This window comes from Dipodomys merriami, unplaced genomic scaffold (genome assembly GCF_024711535.1).
Source record: "Dipodomys merriami isolate MVZ:Mamm:240054 unplaced genomic scaffold, mDipMer1.0.p SCAF_22, whole genome shotgun sequence".
Classification (NCBI taxonomy): domain Eukaryota; kingdom Metazoa; phylum Chordata; class Mammalia; order Rodentia; family Heteromyidae; genus Dipodomys; species Dipodomys merriami.
In genome coordinates this window covers 15,174,935-15,189,401 of record NW_027203604.1, presented here as the reverse complement: position 1 = coordinate 15,189,401, position 14,467 = coordinate 15,174,935, and the positions used below count along the sequence as shown (strand labels likewise).

Genomic DNA, 14,467 nt, shown 5'->3' with positions numbered 1-14,467 from the left:
GCATTTCCTATGGATTCAGTGTCATTGGCTGGGGAAGACATTCCAGGGGCAGAGAACAAACCAAATACGGCATGGACATGTGGCATGTGGAAGGCCATGTGTTCTCCCTGAAATGCTTTCCCTGACCCTAAGCAATTATTGTCTAAGGAGCATTCTGTCCTTGGGGGAGAGGAGTGGGCAGGCCCCTGCGGGCCCCTGCTGTCTACAGCCATACTGGGGTGCACAAGCTCACCCACTGTCCCATCCAGATCGAGGATACTAAAGCTACAGTGCTGGCATAGGCTCTGGTCCCAGACTGGCATTCATTCCCCTGAAGCAGGCAGGTGTGGTCCATGCTAAGGGGCTTAGGCAGAAAGGCATTGTGGGCTCTCCTTGCATGTGATGTACTCTTCTTTGAATAGACAATGGCAAGAAGCAAACCAGAAGATCCAGGAGCTGCAGGCCAGCCAAGAAACGAGAGCAGACCTTGAGCAGAAGGTTAAGGTGGGTTGCTTGCATCAGCCTGAATGGGCATCCTGCAGAAAGCTGGTGGTTTTGCTCTTCTGCTGCTCTAGGCCCTTTCTTAGCTAGGAATGTACTCTGTGGAATGTGATGACATTAGTGCATTGTCCTTATGTCTACGCTGGCCAGCGAGCCCACAGAAAATGCTCTGGGAGTCTCACATTTTGGTGATGGAGACCTCCTGGAAACCTGAGGGGCAAGTGGCCGTCAAAGATGATATGCAGTAGTAAACCACTGCAGTCCTGTCCAGAGTTCAACTGCCAGAGCACATCAGAGCTGTGTCTCCAAGCCAGGCCATCTGGCCTTCATGGCAGGCTGTGCTGCTTTGCTGGACCGATGGTGCCTTTAGATCCTTCCAGTGGCTTCTGTTGCCTATAGAAGAGCACTCTGTGGGAAGTCTGACAAGTCCCAGGCCTTTACTCCTGTTGTCTTTGATTGCTGGTTTATCCCCTCCCACTTTGCCTTCTTTGCCATCTTTTCACTGGCCCTTATCTCTCCCTCTGTAGCCCTTGGCCCACTTCAGAATTTGCGTGTACAGCCAGGATGGTCCTCTGTGTCACTTTGTTCTCTTGACTTGACCTGCACAGAGGTGGCTGCATTGGGCTTGGGATTGGCCAACCGACTTGGCTTGTTTTAGTTTTCTACTCATCCTCTTCAGTGACTTGTCACTCAATGCGAGCACCCTCTTGTCGAGTCCCATAGTGACAGATCCAGCAAAGGAAAGCTTATCCTTGCAGTTGTGTGGATGTGTTGCTTGTGCAGCAGTAGCAGGCTTCAGTGACAAGGAGAGTGTCTTGGAGCAGTCCTGCTCTTGCAGAACTGAGGGCTGAACAGTGGTGCCAAGGACATGGCTTCTCGTGTGTGGTGGACAGGGCTGCTCTAGAAGTGGATAATGAAGATGCTGCCCAGTGGCATACTTGGTACATACAGGAAAGGCTTCCCAGAGGAGGGCCTGTGTGTGAAACCTGAACCAGAAGGTCCCTGAGGTCCTGGGACAAGTTAGCACAAGACTGTTACAGCTTCCATGACTTCCTGCTTCCTGCCTTCCTTCTTTCCTTTCTTTGTGGTGGTAGTGGGGTTGTAGTTCAGGGTTTCACAGTTGCTAAGCAGATAATCCATTCCTTTTTGGGAAGTGTGTGTGTGTGTGTGTGTGTGTGTGTGTGTGTGTGTGTGTGTGTGTGGTGTGTAGGGTATGTGTAGGGTGTGTGTGTAGGGTGTGTGTGTGTAGGGTGTGTGTGTGTAGGGTGTGTGTGTGTGTGTGTGTTGGGAAGGGTGTGTGTGTGTGTTGATATTGGGGCTTGAACTCAAGGCCTGTTGCGTGTGTGTGTGTGTGTGTGTGTGTGTGTGTGTGTTGGGAAGGGTGTGTGTGTGTTGGGAAGGGTGTGTGTATGTTGGGAAGGGTGTGTGTGTTGATATTGGGGCTTGAACTCAAGGTCTGTTTGTGTGTGTGTGTGTGTGTGTGTGTGTGTTGATATTGGGGCTTGAACTCAAGGCTTGTTGCTCTTAGTTACCTTTTTATGCTCAAGGCTGGGTATGCTATCACTTGAGCCACACCTCCATTTCTGACTTTTTGCTGGTAAACTTGAGATCTCTGGGATTTGTTGGCCCTGGCTGGCTTCAAATTGCAATTCTCAGATTTTAGCGTCCTATCTTCTGCACTGGCAGAGGTGATTTTCATGTGTCTTGGTGCTCACTGCCCCTGTCCCTTCTGCCTGACTCTTACAGGACCTGGAGCAGAAGCTGTGCCTGCAGGAGCAGGATGCAGCCGTTGTGAGGAACATGAAGTCTGAACTACTGCGGTTGCCCAGGGTAGAGCGAGAGCTGAAGCGACTCCAGGAGGAGAACACTCACCTGCGGTAAGGAGTCTGATGTGGCTGCAACACCTCAGCTCCTTGGTGCCCTGGGTTCCCCCTTAATGTGTGGCTGTTGGAGTGACTTGTTGGTCCTGCAGGGAGATGAAGGAGACCAATGGACTCCTCTCAGAGGAGCTGGAAGGGCTGCAGAGGAAGCTGGGCCGCCAGGAAAAGCTGCAGGAAGCTCTGGTTGACTTGGAACTGGAAAAGGAGGTGAGGGTCAAGTGGGTAAGCTTTGCCTATGGGGCTGCCTTCAGCCCTGACCCATACCCTGGGCATTTTGGTCATACCCAAAAAGCTGCTCAAATATGGCTGGTGCTTGTGCTGGAGAATGTGAGGCTGCATGCACTTGCCTCTTGGCTGGGTTGGGGCCCAGGGATGATCTTGGGTTATCTGGGTGGGCTGGGTGGCCTCAGGGAGGTGGGGTGGAGGACCTGCTTCAGCCATTGCCAAATGTGAAGATGGAGGAAGGGGCCCTGAGCCCAGGGATGTGGATGCCTCTAGCTGTTGGAAAGCAGCTGAGTTTCCAGAAAGATCATAGCCAAGCTGGTGTCTTGTGTTTAGCCCAGTGAGACCTAGTTTGGTTTCTCAAGTTCAGCAGTAAAAGACTGATTTATTGAGGCTGCTGAATATGTGTGGTTGACCAGCAGCAGCAGAGACTTGGCTCAGATGACACATTAGGAAAGAAAGGCTCCTGGCACCTGTGAGAGAGACGTGGTGGACACTGCTGCGTTTCTTCTCCCTGCTTCTGCTGGCACTTGGCTGGTGCTGTGTGGGTAGATGCCCATGCTGGCAGCAATGGGAAGTTGTCTTGTGGGCATTGAAGAAAGTGAGGATCAGAGAAGCCCCTCTCCACCCCCCCCCCCCCCCCACCTGTATACAGCAGGTTTGGTCTGCACTAGACTTTCAGCTTTAGCCTGGGGTCTCCTGCCTTTCCCACTGCTTCTCCTGATCACTCCTGCTGTCCCTGCCTGCTGTGCCCAGGCCACTGTTCATTAATTCAGTCCCAGACTGGAGGAGCACTAGTGTCTGTTCACTACTTTGGCCCTTGGCATCTGTCCCCACCTCACTGTTAATTCCTGAGCTGCTCCCATTTGGAGGATTGGGAATCTAGGAGTCTTTCTCCTTTCAGGACAGCTGAAGAATTGTGGGGACCAAAAAGCCTGTGACCACTTTTTGTGCTGTGGCTCACAGCCAGCCAATCCTTCAGGGGATGTACCTCTCTTGGTTTCTGTTGGAATGTAGCCTGCCAGGATGGTTCTACACCAAGTACCTTTCTGTTTCTCTGCACACAATATTGTTTGTTTTGAAATCATTTTTAACTATTTTGAGCTCTAAAGTCACTGTTCAAAGTCCTGCAGGAATGCTTGCTGGCTGTGTGACATGGGCCAGTCCTTTATCCAATCTGTTCTGTCTGCACTGTACACTAAGTGCTCAGATCAGGCCTGCTATGTAGTGATGTAACAGCACTGACTTTGGGAAGTTACTCACCTGGAACCTGATGGCTCAAAGAGGGTTCCAGAAGTTTGAGAAGAACTGATCGCAGTCCTGTGCTGTAATTCCCAGTGATAGGAGGCTGGTCTAGTGCACATGGTCTTCATATTCTGCTTCAGTTCCAGAAGAACAGTGAGAATTGGCTTTCTGGGGTTCAGGCCAGCGTGTACAAGCATTTGGGCAATGCTGCCCCTTTCCTGGTCCTCTAGGTTTGCTGATCCTAGTTTGCAGTGGGGGTGGGGGAAATTTGGCTCTGGGATCAAGTCCATCTGACTGGAACTTGGCATCCAAGAGACAGCTGGAAGATGGAGTGCAATGGATCCTCAGGGCTCAGGACTGGTCTGCACTGAGGGCACAGACTCCTACAGAGCCATTGTATCCTGGTGGTCCTGGTAGCTTGTGTGAATCTGTGAGGCCAGGAAGGAGTGAGGCTGAACCATGCTGTGGAACTTTAGCAGCTCAGACCAGCAAAAGACTGCTTTGAAGCAGACTTGGAACCTTCATGAGTCTGGGCTCAGGCAGGGGCAGAATGGCCTCAAAGATCAGGAAACTTGGCATTGCCATTGTCATTGTCATTTTTACATGATGGTTGTTTGGTCAGTGGTGAAGGGGGGACATAGCTGTTGTTGTCTTTTCAGAAGCTGCTGGTAAAGCTGCAGAGCTGGGAGAGATTGGACCAGACCATGGGCTTGAACCTCAGGTACGTTGGCTGTTGCCCCCACCCCAGCCCTCTGGCAGACAGCTTCCACTGTGATTCTGCCTCTGGCAGGCAGCCTCAGCTCCTCGCTTGGAGTCCTTTTCTCTCTGAATGGGGGCGGGAGCTTTTGTTCCATACTACCCAGGTTTAACCTGGTGTTTTGACAGCAGAAGGGAAATGGAGCTGAGTGATTCAGTCTTGTTCAAGTCTTAATAACACCTTTGTTGAAACTACAGCAGAAGGGAGCCAGTGTCTGTCCTATACTGTTATAAGATTGTATGTGTGTTGAGAAAAGTAATTGCTTTTGGAGATAGTCATTCCTTTCAGGGGATGGTAATCACTAGAGATGAACTGAGATTTAGGACTAAGGAATCCCATAATGGTGGAGGATTCTTGTTCCACTCTGGCCCCTGTAGCAGCCTGTGTTGCTGATTGGCAGCAGGTAGGTGGAGGGATGCAGAGTGGGCTGTAGGTTGGAGCTGTTGTATGGCCTGCCCCAAAGCACAAAACAGGGGTTATATTTTCATTACCTATCTCTTTTGTCCACTGCTCTGTTCTTTTGGGGAACACTGCTTATCTTCTCTAGCATAGGCTCTGCCTGCCCTTCCACTCTGACCTGCAGACAGACCCCTGTGTTCCAGGTCTCAGGGAGGTGGAGGGCTGATGAGCCATTGAGCGTGGGCACAGGCCTATAGAGTTTGTTTTGTTTACTCAGGATTTAAGATTTATAGCCTCCTGGTTATCTTTCCTGTTGTTCTGGGAAATGAGGCCAGGATTGAGACTATCTTACAGGGCTGAGCTGTCCTTAATTACAGTGTTCATCATTGGCTCAGAAAGCTGCCACCTTCCCATAGCAGTGTGGCTTCAGTTCTCTGTCACTTGACAATACCTCTTCATTTACTTTTCGCCTTGAGAGGTCACAGGGTGCAGTTTTTTGTTCTCCTTTGAATTCCACCTACAGAACTAAAGCTCCTGGAGGCTGGCCTACCAGGCTGATGCTGGGTGTTTCCTTCTCTTCTCTGCCCACAAGTGTCCCTGCTGCTCCTAGTGCTGCTCTGGTTTGGCCAGAAACCTCTGGGCCTTGTTTCTTATGAGGAAGATCACAGGCCCTTTGTGCCTGTCTGGACCAGCCATCAACACTGGTGTGCTGGTATGCCCAATGTCTGCCACATGGCACTGTGTGTCAGACACTAGGAGCTATCATTCTAGCCAGAGTAACATAGGCTTCCATAGCCAGCTGGAACTTCCATTTTCTCCTTGAGCCCTTTGCAGCTATTTCTATGCCTGAGGGCCTGTTGTAAGCGTGGCTGATCTGTAGGTGGCCTTGTGCATCATATCTTGTGTTCTCCCCACTGTCTGGGTCCAGGTCCTGAGTAGGACTGCCTGTGACCCTTCCAGAACTGAGCAGAAGAGAGGAGCTAGATTTTGTGTTGCTCTTTGTCTTCATTGAGGGAAGTGGATCTGCTAAGTTCTGGTGGCTCTTGCCTATAATCAGAGCAGCTCAGGAGACTGAGATCAGAGGATCTCAGAGGATTGTGGTTTCAAGCCAGTCAGGGCAAGAGACTCCATCTACAATTAAACAGCAAAAATGCTGGTACGGTCACCTAAGAAAAGTATATGGCTTCCCCCTCAAGTGGAGAGACCCCAAGATGCCAAGAATCTCTCAAGGTGATAGACCTTCCCCAGGTGAAGAGACACCCCTCCCTCAGGTGACTGCCTTGCTCCTGTGGCCAAGGAGCATAGTGTTGTTCCTGTCTCATGCTGTAACCAGCCAGCAGGATCACATCCTGTTCGAGATGTTTATGATCTGACTTGGCTTTTTGGGAGGCTGAGGGCGCAAACCTGTTCTAGCCCTTGTCTCCTGAAACACCTTGGAAGTGGATTTTGTTTGGGGAAAGTTCTTGTACTTCACCTGTTGTACTGCAGCTCTGTGGGCCCATGTGGAGACCTAGTATCTTAGAAGCCCCAGTGCTGCCTGCCAATCTCCTTGTGCAGCCCCACACATGTCCAAATTGTCCTCCGGCTAGCCTTGATCTCAGGAGACTTGGGTGCACACATGTGGGATGCAGATATAAATTTGGTCTCTCATAAGGATCATGTTGAGCTTGAGGGCTGCCAGGGCATGTGCATAGCATGTGTGAGGCCCTGAGTTCAGATCATATCTGCCTCTTGTCACAGCATCAAGAAGAGGAATAAAAAGGTCTCAACTTTAAGATAGGCATGGTGGCTTACCTATAGTCCCAGCTACTTAGGAAGCTGAGGCAGGAGGATTGCTTGAGCCCAGAAATTCCATGCCAGTCTAGGTAACCTACCTACCAAAAAAACAAAATGCCTCCATCAAAACAACAAAAAAAATTAAGCCCAAACTTCTTAAGTTGGGAGAAAATGATTTCTTTACATTTTTATTTTTTGGTCTGAGACTAGGTCTCGAACTTGGTTTCTGATGCTATCGATCATTGGCTAGCGCTTTACCAACTGAACCATGCTTTCAACCTTAAAGTTTCTTTCCTCTTTCTTTTCTTGGGAGTGGAATATGAGCAGTGTTAAGGCAGCTGTTGGACCTTTCCATGCCTAATGAGATTGAATGTGGTGCTGGAATGGGTGGGAGGAATGTCAGAGCTGAGGAGTTGGGCCCCCTGCTGTGTCCCAGAAGGAGGAGTTGCACATTAACACGCTGGCAAGTCATGAATAGGTATGTGTGACTGTCACTTTAGGGACCCATTCTGAAAGCTGCCTGGAAGTAGATGCATGAATGGCCTAGGAGTGTGGCCTTGGTATGTATAATTTTGGACCAGTACTAGAGCTTGAACTCAGGATCTGGGCACTGTCCCTTAGCTTTTTAGCTCAAGGTGAAAGCTCTACCACTTGAGCCACAGCTCCACGTCTGGTTTTCTGGTAGTTAATTGGAGATAAAAGCCTCACAGACTTTCTACCAGGCTGGTTTCTAACTGCAATCCTCAGATCTCAGCCTCCTGAGTAGCTAGGATTACAGGTGTGAGCCACTGGCATGCAGCCATTTCCCCCTTTTAAATTATGATTTAGTAGTTGTACAAAGGAGCTACTTAAAATTCCATATATCAGGTTATGACAACAGTGCTTCCTGGTCAGTGTCACCATTCCCTTCATTTTCCCCCTCCTGTCCCTGTTCTCAGGTTATTCCATTTTTTTTTTTTTAGTGTGTGTGTGGGGAGGAGGGTTGGTCATGGGGCTTGAACTCTGGGCCTGGGTGCTGTCCCTCAGCTCTACCACTTGAGCCAGAGTACCACTTCCTACTTCCAGCTTTCTAGTGGTTAATTGGAATTAAGAGTCTTATGGACTTAACTGTCCAGGCTGGCTTTGAGCTTCGATCCTCAGATAGTGCCTTGATCTTTATTTTCACTTTTAAAAATTACTTTTTTATTGTCTTTAAGTAATAGTACAAAAGGATTACAATTACAATTCAATAAGTTTATATGTAGGTCTTGCCATCATCTGGGGCAGTGTGACCCAGCACTATGGGTTCTGAATGTGGCTACCACTAGGTGGCGCTGCCCCCTTTGTGATCTGGCTTTCTTCAGGAAGTATTGTGGACACCCTTTGCATGCATTAGTCTGCCCCACTGCTTTGCTGTAACAGACTTCCAGCTAACTCCAGGAGTCCAGCTGACTAGCGTGTGAGTGGTCCTAATCCCAGGGTCTGCCTGCTTTTGGCCAGCACATAGCTACTTTGGACTGTCCCCACCCCCTCTGTAAGGAGCCTTGTCCTCTAGCTCCAGAGGTAGGTCCTTACAGTGTGGTTTTAGCTTCCCTTGAATTCTCAGAATTCTGTGTCTTTAGCTCTAGGTTAGGAACAGTGTTCTGGCCAGCGTGACATTGGTCATCTTCACAATTATTTCTTATGTGTGAGAAACTCAGAGGTATTGGAGGAGATAGATGAGCAAGTTATCTGGGTAGTTCAGCCAGAGTAAAGCATGACTGTCCCATCCCATGACTGTCCCAGGCTGTGCTGTATTCTGAGTACAAGGTCACATGGCCTGGAGAGCTTGGGCTTTGAGAGTCACTGGGTGGGAATGACAGTGAGTATGTATAATGTTGTGACATGGGACAGCAGAGGCCTAGTGTGAGCTTGGAGCCCTCTTGATCCTCAGGGTCCTGGTGCTGACTGAAGGGTTTACAGTGCATGGCAAATGTGGATGATGAACTTGGTCTCACATGGTGTCTGTCTAAAGAGTGACAAGTGTGGAAAGTAGGTGAACCGAGACCGCTACTATTGCACCCATATGACTGCATGGGGCCTCTGGAGGAACAGTGGAGACAGGCTCATAGGGAAGATGGGGAGAATGCAGTTCATCCTGGAATGCAGCTTCTGTTCTGTAACTATGTTAGTAGAATAAAGGCAAGGGCATGCACATATCTCACAGTATAAGCAGAACACCACTCATTTATGATTGAAAAGCAAACCAGGAAAGAAGGGAAACTCCACTACTAGATTCAAGGTATTGATTGATTGAATGGTTGATTAATTGATTGCCAGTAGTAGGGCTTGAACTCAGGGCCTGGGCACTGTACTTTAGCTTTTTTTTGTTCAAGGTTGGTGTTCTACCACTTGTGCCACAGCTCTGCTTCTGGCTTTTTTTTAGTGTGTGTGTGTGTGTGTGTGTTAATTGGAGATAAGAGTCTTGCAGGGGTTGTTTTTATTTTATTTTTTTGGGTCTGGTCTTGGGGCCTGAATTCTGGGCGCCTGGGTGCTGTCCCTCAGCTCTTCAGCTCAAGGCTAGCGCTCTACCACTTGAGCCAAGGCTGTGAGACTCTTATCTCCAATAAACCACCAGAAAACTGGAAGTGGCGCTGTAGCTCAGGTGGTAGAGCGCTTGCCTTGAGCTGAAGAGCTGAGGGACAGAGCCCAAGCCCAAGCCCATGACCGACCAAAAAAAAAAAAAAAATGTACTGTAACAGTGAATTTATGACTGATTGCTGCCCTGACACTGGGGGTGAGATGAAGGTGTTTGTTCTCACCAGCCTATTTATGCTGTACTGAGCATCCTCACGTGTAGTCAGGTAAGGGAAAGAAGGTCAGGACAGACTAGTTAGAAGAGGTAAAACTGTCTCTATTTAGAGATGAGATAATTATGTGGGAACTCCCCAGGTATCAATAAAAAGCTAGTTGGACTAATTAACAAGGTTAACAGGGTCACAGGACCCAGGGATAATGTACAAAAATAGATTGTATTTTCATATACTAGCAGTGAACTGCTGGGGGAACATTCAGTTTACAATAGCATCAAAACCATGAAATACTTAGGGATAAATTTAACAAATGTGTTTGAGATCTGTGCCCTGAGAACCATAAGATGCAGCTGACAGTAATTACAGATGACCTAATAATGTAGGAAAAGGGAGAGAGACTGGAAGAGGAGAAAATAAACTCTTTACCCTCTGCTCCTCACTGCTCACCCAGCACTGCACCCTGACACCAGATGCGAGTTTTCACACAGCAAGCATTTCTGTAACTGACACCAGCTGGGTGTCCTACAATTTAGTTCAGACACTGTCTACTAGAGTGTCAGACCCCACAGGTTATGGGCTCAGACCCAAAAGATGTGTCCCCTATGCATGTAACTGCTTACTCTGAGGCAGTGCTCCCAGAATCCTCTCCTGTTGTTGACTCATTGGTGTGGCTCACAGAATTCAGGGCCTGGCCTTTTTGTCATGAAGAATTTCATAGCAAATAACAGATAGATGAAGAGGTGCATGGGGCGAGGGTGTGCCTGAGGCTGTGGAGTTGCTTGGCCTTTGTAGGCACCATCCTTCAGGAACCTAGAGCTCTGAGTGCTCTGAACCCCATCTTTTTGGGGTAAACTGTGGCTTTATCAGGTTATGTGATCAACACTGCTTTGGCCCCTCTGTTTCTCACTGTGAAAAGCCCCAACCTTTTGATCCTGCCTTTTGCTTTTTGGGGACCATCCCTATCCTAAAGCTTCCAGGGGCTGCCACTCAGCAGCCAGCTCAGTAGTGCACAGTAGTGCACATCACTGGAGATGTCAGGGGTTGCAGACCAGATCTGCCTCACGGAATCACAAGGTACTACATTCATGTATTAGAATGTTCAGTGCTGTCAAAGTGGCAGTTTAATAGTGTCAAAGTCTTAGCAGGCTTCTTGGGGTAGAAATTAACAAATTTAATTTTTATTTCTATGGATAGAACCTGGAATAGGCTGGATTATTTTGAGAAGGAACAAGTTGGAGAGCTTACACTGGCCAGGTTCAAGAAATACTACAAAGTGCTTGGGACAGAGAGTTGTTGGTGTTAAGGACAGACAGGTAAATCGATAAAACAGAATGGAAAGTTCAGAAGTAATTGAAGAATATAGTGTCCATTGATTTTTTTTTTTTTTATCAAAAGTGTCGAGGTAATTCAATAAGAGATGATCACTCCAAATGGTGGTACAACACAGGACATTTGTTGGAAGGGGATGAGCTTGAACTGTAGACTACATATCAAGTAGAACTCTAAATGGCACATGGCCCTGTGGAAAGAGCCAGAACTCTGAAAACTGGTGTTTGTCAAAGAGTTCTAGGACACACAGAACATGAATTAATTATATCTGGAAAAAATTGGATACCTTAGCCTTTATTTTGCTTTCAAAGGGATGTAAACAAAAGGTAGACCATAGGGAAAATATTGGCAAAGTATGTTTCTGACTGAAGATGGATACCACAAGTATATAAAGATTGTTTTTTTTTCTCTAATATTGGGGATTGAACTCCAGATTAGAGAAGGTAGAAGATTGGGGCTCGGTGGTGAAGGACTTGCCTAGCATTTTGCACAATCCTGAATTTGAGCCCCAGTTATCACTGAAGGGCAAAAGGCTGAGCAGTTCCTTTATGAGAGGAGGTACATTAATGGCAAATGAGGACATGGAAAACTGTAGCATCAGTAGTCATGAGGGGAGTCACATGTTAAGGTCACAGGGTGCTAGACTGGGATAAGTATCCCCCAAAGACTCACTGCGCTAGTGGACAGGGTGGGATCCTTGAGATGTAGGACTTGGTGGAAGGATGTTATGTTATTGGGGTATGTCTGTGAAGGTGCTACTGGGGCTCTCTTCCTCTCTTTCTCTTTGCCATCCAGCTGTTGGGACTTGAGCAGGTTCACTTCTGCCAGGTTATACTGTGTTGTCACAAGCCCCAAGGCAGTCGTGCCAACGGACACAGACTGACACAATGAACAAATTGTCATCCCAGTTGTTGGCAGAATATAAGCATATATGTTACTGTTACGCATAGAAAATGTTACAGTCACTTTGGAAATAGTTGGACTGCTTTTGTTCACTGAGAATGTGACCCAGCAATTCAGCTTCTAGGTATTTACCTAAGCTACAATATGGTCTCATGAAGACTTGTTCAAAGTTCTTTATAGGAGCCTTTATTTGTAGTAGCCAAAGAGTGGAAATACTCAGGTGTCTATCTGTAGGTGACAGAATGTACAACTGTGGTGCATCTACATCAGGTAAGTGAGCAGACATGTGAACGACTCTTGCTGAAAGGTCAAGCTTGAATTCGTAGAGTTTGATTCCATTTTACCTGAAGTGTTCAAAAAGGTCAGTGACCTGGAGTGACAGGAAGTCAGAGTTCCTTGAATCTGAGTTGGGTATCTTCTTGGTTGTTGGACAGTTCTCAGTGGAGCTGCTATGGAGGCACAATGTAATGATGGTATAACATTAAAACACGCATGTTTCATTGAGGGTGAAGTGTATTTCCATAAAGAAACATCATCCAGAAACTACAGAAAGCCCTCCAATGACTTGGATTGGATAGGAAGGGATAGGAATGCTGTTTAAAGCCAGTCTACATTTTTTTTTGGCGGAGCCCATCCCCTGGGCTTGTCAAAGGCTTTGGGGAGCCTGGACATCTCAGGCTTTTGAACTCAGTCCATCTCTTGTCAGGTGGCCTGACTCTTGGGACTTCCTGGGACTGTGGGGAGTTGTAGGTTTGATTAAAGACAGAAGAAACACCCTGTAGACTCCAGTGGGCTAAATGGATATGTACCCCATGCCCAGGTTGCCCTGTGCTGTAGCATCCCAGCACAGTGCCATTCACAGACAGTAGACCTGAGCATTGCACCCATCTATCTTTCCAGGCATTGTCAGAGACTTTTGGAAGTGTGTGTCCATAAAAGCCTTTGGGGTGCACCCCTTCATTTCAAGAGGCTCTGTGGGAGGATGCACTGTTTCCTGCGATCCCTGCTGAGGGACATTTAGGTGCCAGTTCTCCCCGAATAGTCAGTGCTGTGTTGGTTGGGTAAATTCTTAAAAATACCATTTTTAGTTTGAAAGATAAGCACTTTTGAAATCAGTAGCTATTGCCAAATTGCCCTTCAGAAAAGCTGTACTTTTCTGTAGGTTCCACTCATGGTATTTGAGCGTTATTGCTTAATTGGGGTAGTATGTTTCCAAAGGTTCTTGCCAGAGATTCAGAGCAAGTCACACTGAAGTGAACAGACAGGCCTCTTCAGTGGCTTAGCTTTAAAAAAAAAATTTAGCAATTCAGATTGAGGGAAAAGCCTTATTAAATAGCATGGAGTAAGTGTCAGGTCATCTGTAGCCGAGTCTCTGTTTTATGCAGGGACTAATGTTCCTGTGGCCAAGATGCTTCTGTTGTTTGGCGTTTGGCCCTGAATCTTTGTGCCTGAGTCTGGCCTTGTTTCAGATCTTGCTGGGTGGGCATTTTACCTGTCAGCATGTGTATGAGAGTGTTGGGTATCAGGAGGGCTGGAGAGAATGTGGTACAGGAAGGTGGAAAGGCAGGTGATATGCAATTCTGAAGCCTGGCACCTGTGCCCACACCTCAAACTGCTGACCCCTCCCCTGGAGTCCATGATGAGAAATGTGAAAATGCTGACCTGGGCATTTACGTAAAAGTCTTTGCAGGCTGGCTGGAAGGCAAGCTGGGGACAAATGTCTGTGATGCACAAGGCCAATTAGGAGGACTGAGGGGGTGGGAAGTGTGTGGTCTCCTTCCAAGGAAGTAGCTAATTGGCCAGTCCAGCAGGCCCTTTCCTGCTTTCTGTTCTGGTTTGTAATTGCCTGGGTATTGGACTGACTAATACCATGAGCTCTGTTGGTGCTTGGGAAGGTAGGTGAGCTGTCATTTGTCTTGTCTTGTCTTTGGAGTATAGAGGAAGAGGAAGGGGGAATTTATGACTCCTTGTTAGCTATGGTGTGTGTGGCCCTTTCTCTCTCTTCTCTCTCTCTCTCTCTCTCTCTCTCTCTCTCTCTCTCTCTCTCTCTCTCTCTTTCTCTCTCTCTGTGTGTGTGTGTGTGTGTGTATGTGTGCGCGCGCGCACGCGCGCGTATATTTTGTAGGCCTACTCTTCTGGTTCCTTTGGTGCTAGATCTCTTCTGATGCCCACAGTTCAGACAGGGAGAACCCTTCAGGTCTATGTGTCTGTGGTGTCTGCTTCCAGGAGCAGTGGGCTCCCTGGCGCGTCCCCCCCCCCACTAGTGTGAGGGCCTCCTCAGGGTCCCAAGTGCCTTGAACAGCAGCTTGTTCTCATGGTGGGGGCCCGGGCTGCTTTCAGCTTTGGAGGTTGTATTGTCCACTCTGTCAGTGCTCAGATTTTGAATGCAAGGCTTGTCTTCAGAGTCTGGGTTTGTGGCATACAGTGGGCACTCACTCACTAAACATTGGTAGAGTGATAGAAAGGGAGTACATGTGTATTCAGTAGGTGTGATGGGAGGGCTGGAGCCTCTGGGTTACCTGGCTTATTGTGACCCTGGGTGTTGCTCACCCAGGTGTTGTTTCCCAGTGGGAAAAAGGAAGGCCACTGAGACTTGTGACCACTGGCTGGCCGGCAGCCGTCTGCCTCCCTTCATTGCCTCTGTGAAGTTTCAGATGGGTGTTTTCAAAGTGCTCATGGCCACCCCCATGAACTGTTTCATTCAG

At 48.0% G+C, this 14,467-nt stretch overlaps 1 protein-coding gene across 2 annotated transcripts in view; it reads left to right on the top strand.

Moving 5' to 3' along the window:
• Mad1l1 (mitotic arrest deficient 1 like 1) overlaps positions 1-14,467 on the top strand; it is a 313,118-nt gene that overhangs the window by 21,000 nt on the left and 277,651 nt on the right. For both annotated transcript variants that reach the window (XM_070033421.1, XM_070033422.1), the window contains exons 6-9: positions 402-483; positions 2,227-2,357; positions 2,453-2,567; positions 4,487-4,548. In XM_070033421.1, coding sequence (XP_069889522.1) covers positions 402-483; positions 2,227-2,357; positions 2,453-2,567; positions 4,487-4,548 — 390 coding nt within the window. The remainder of the gene's footprint in view (positions 1-401; positions 484-2,226; positions 2,358-2,452; positions 2,568-4,486; positions 4,549-14,467) is intronic.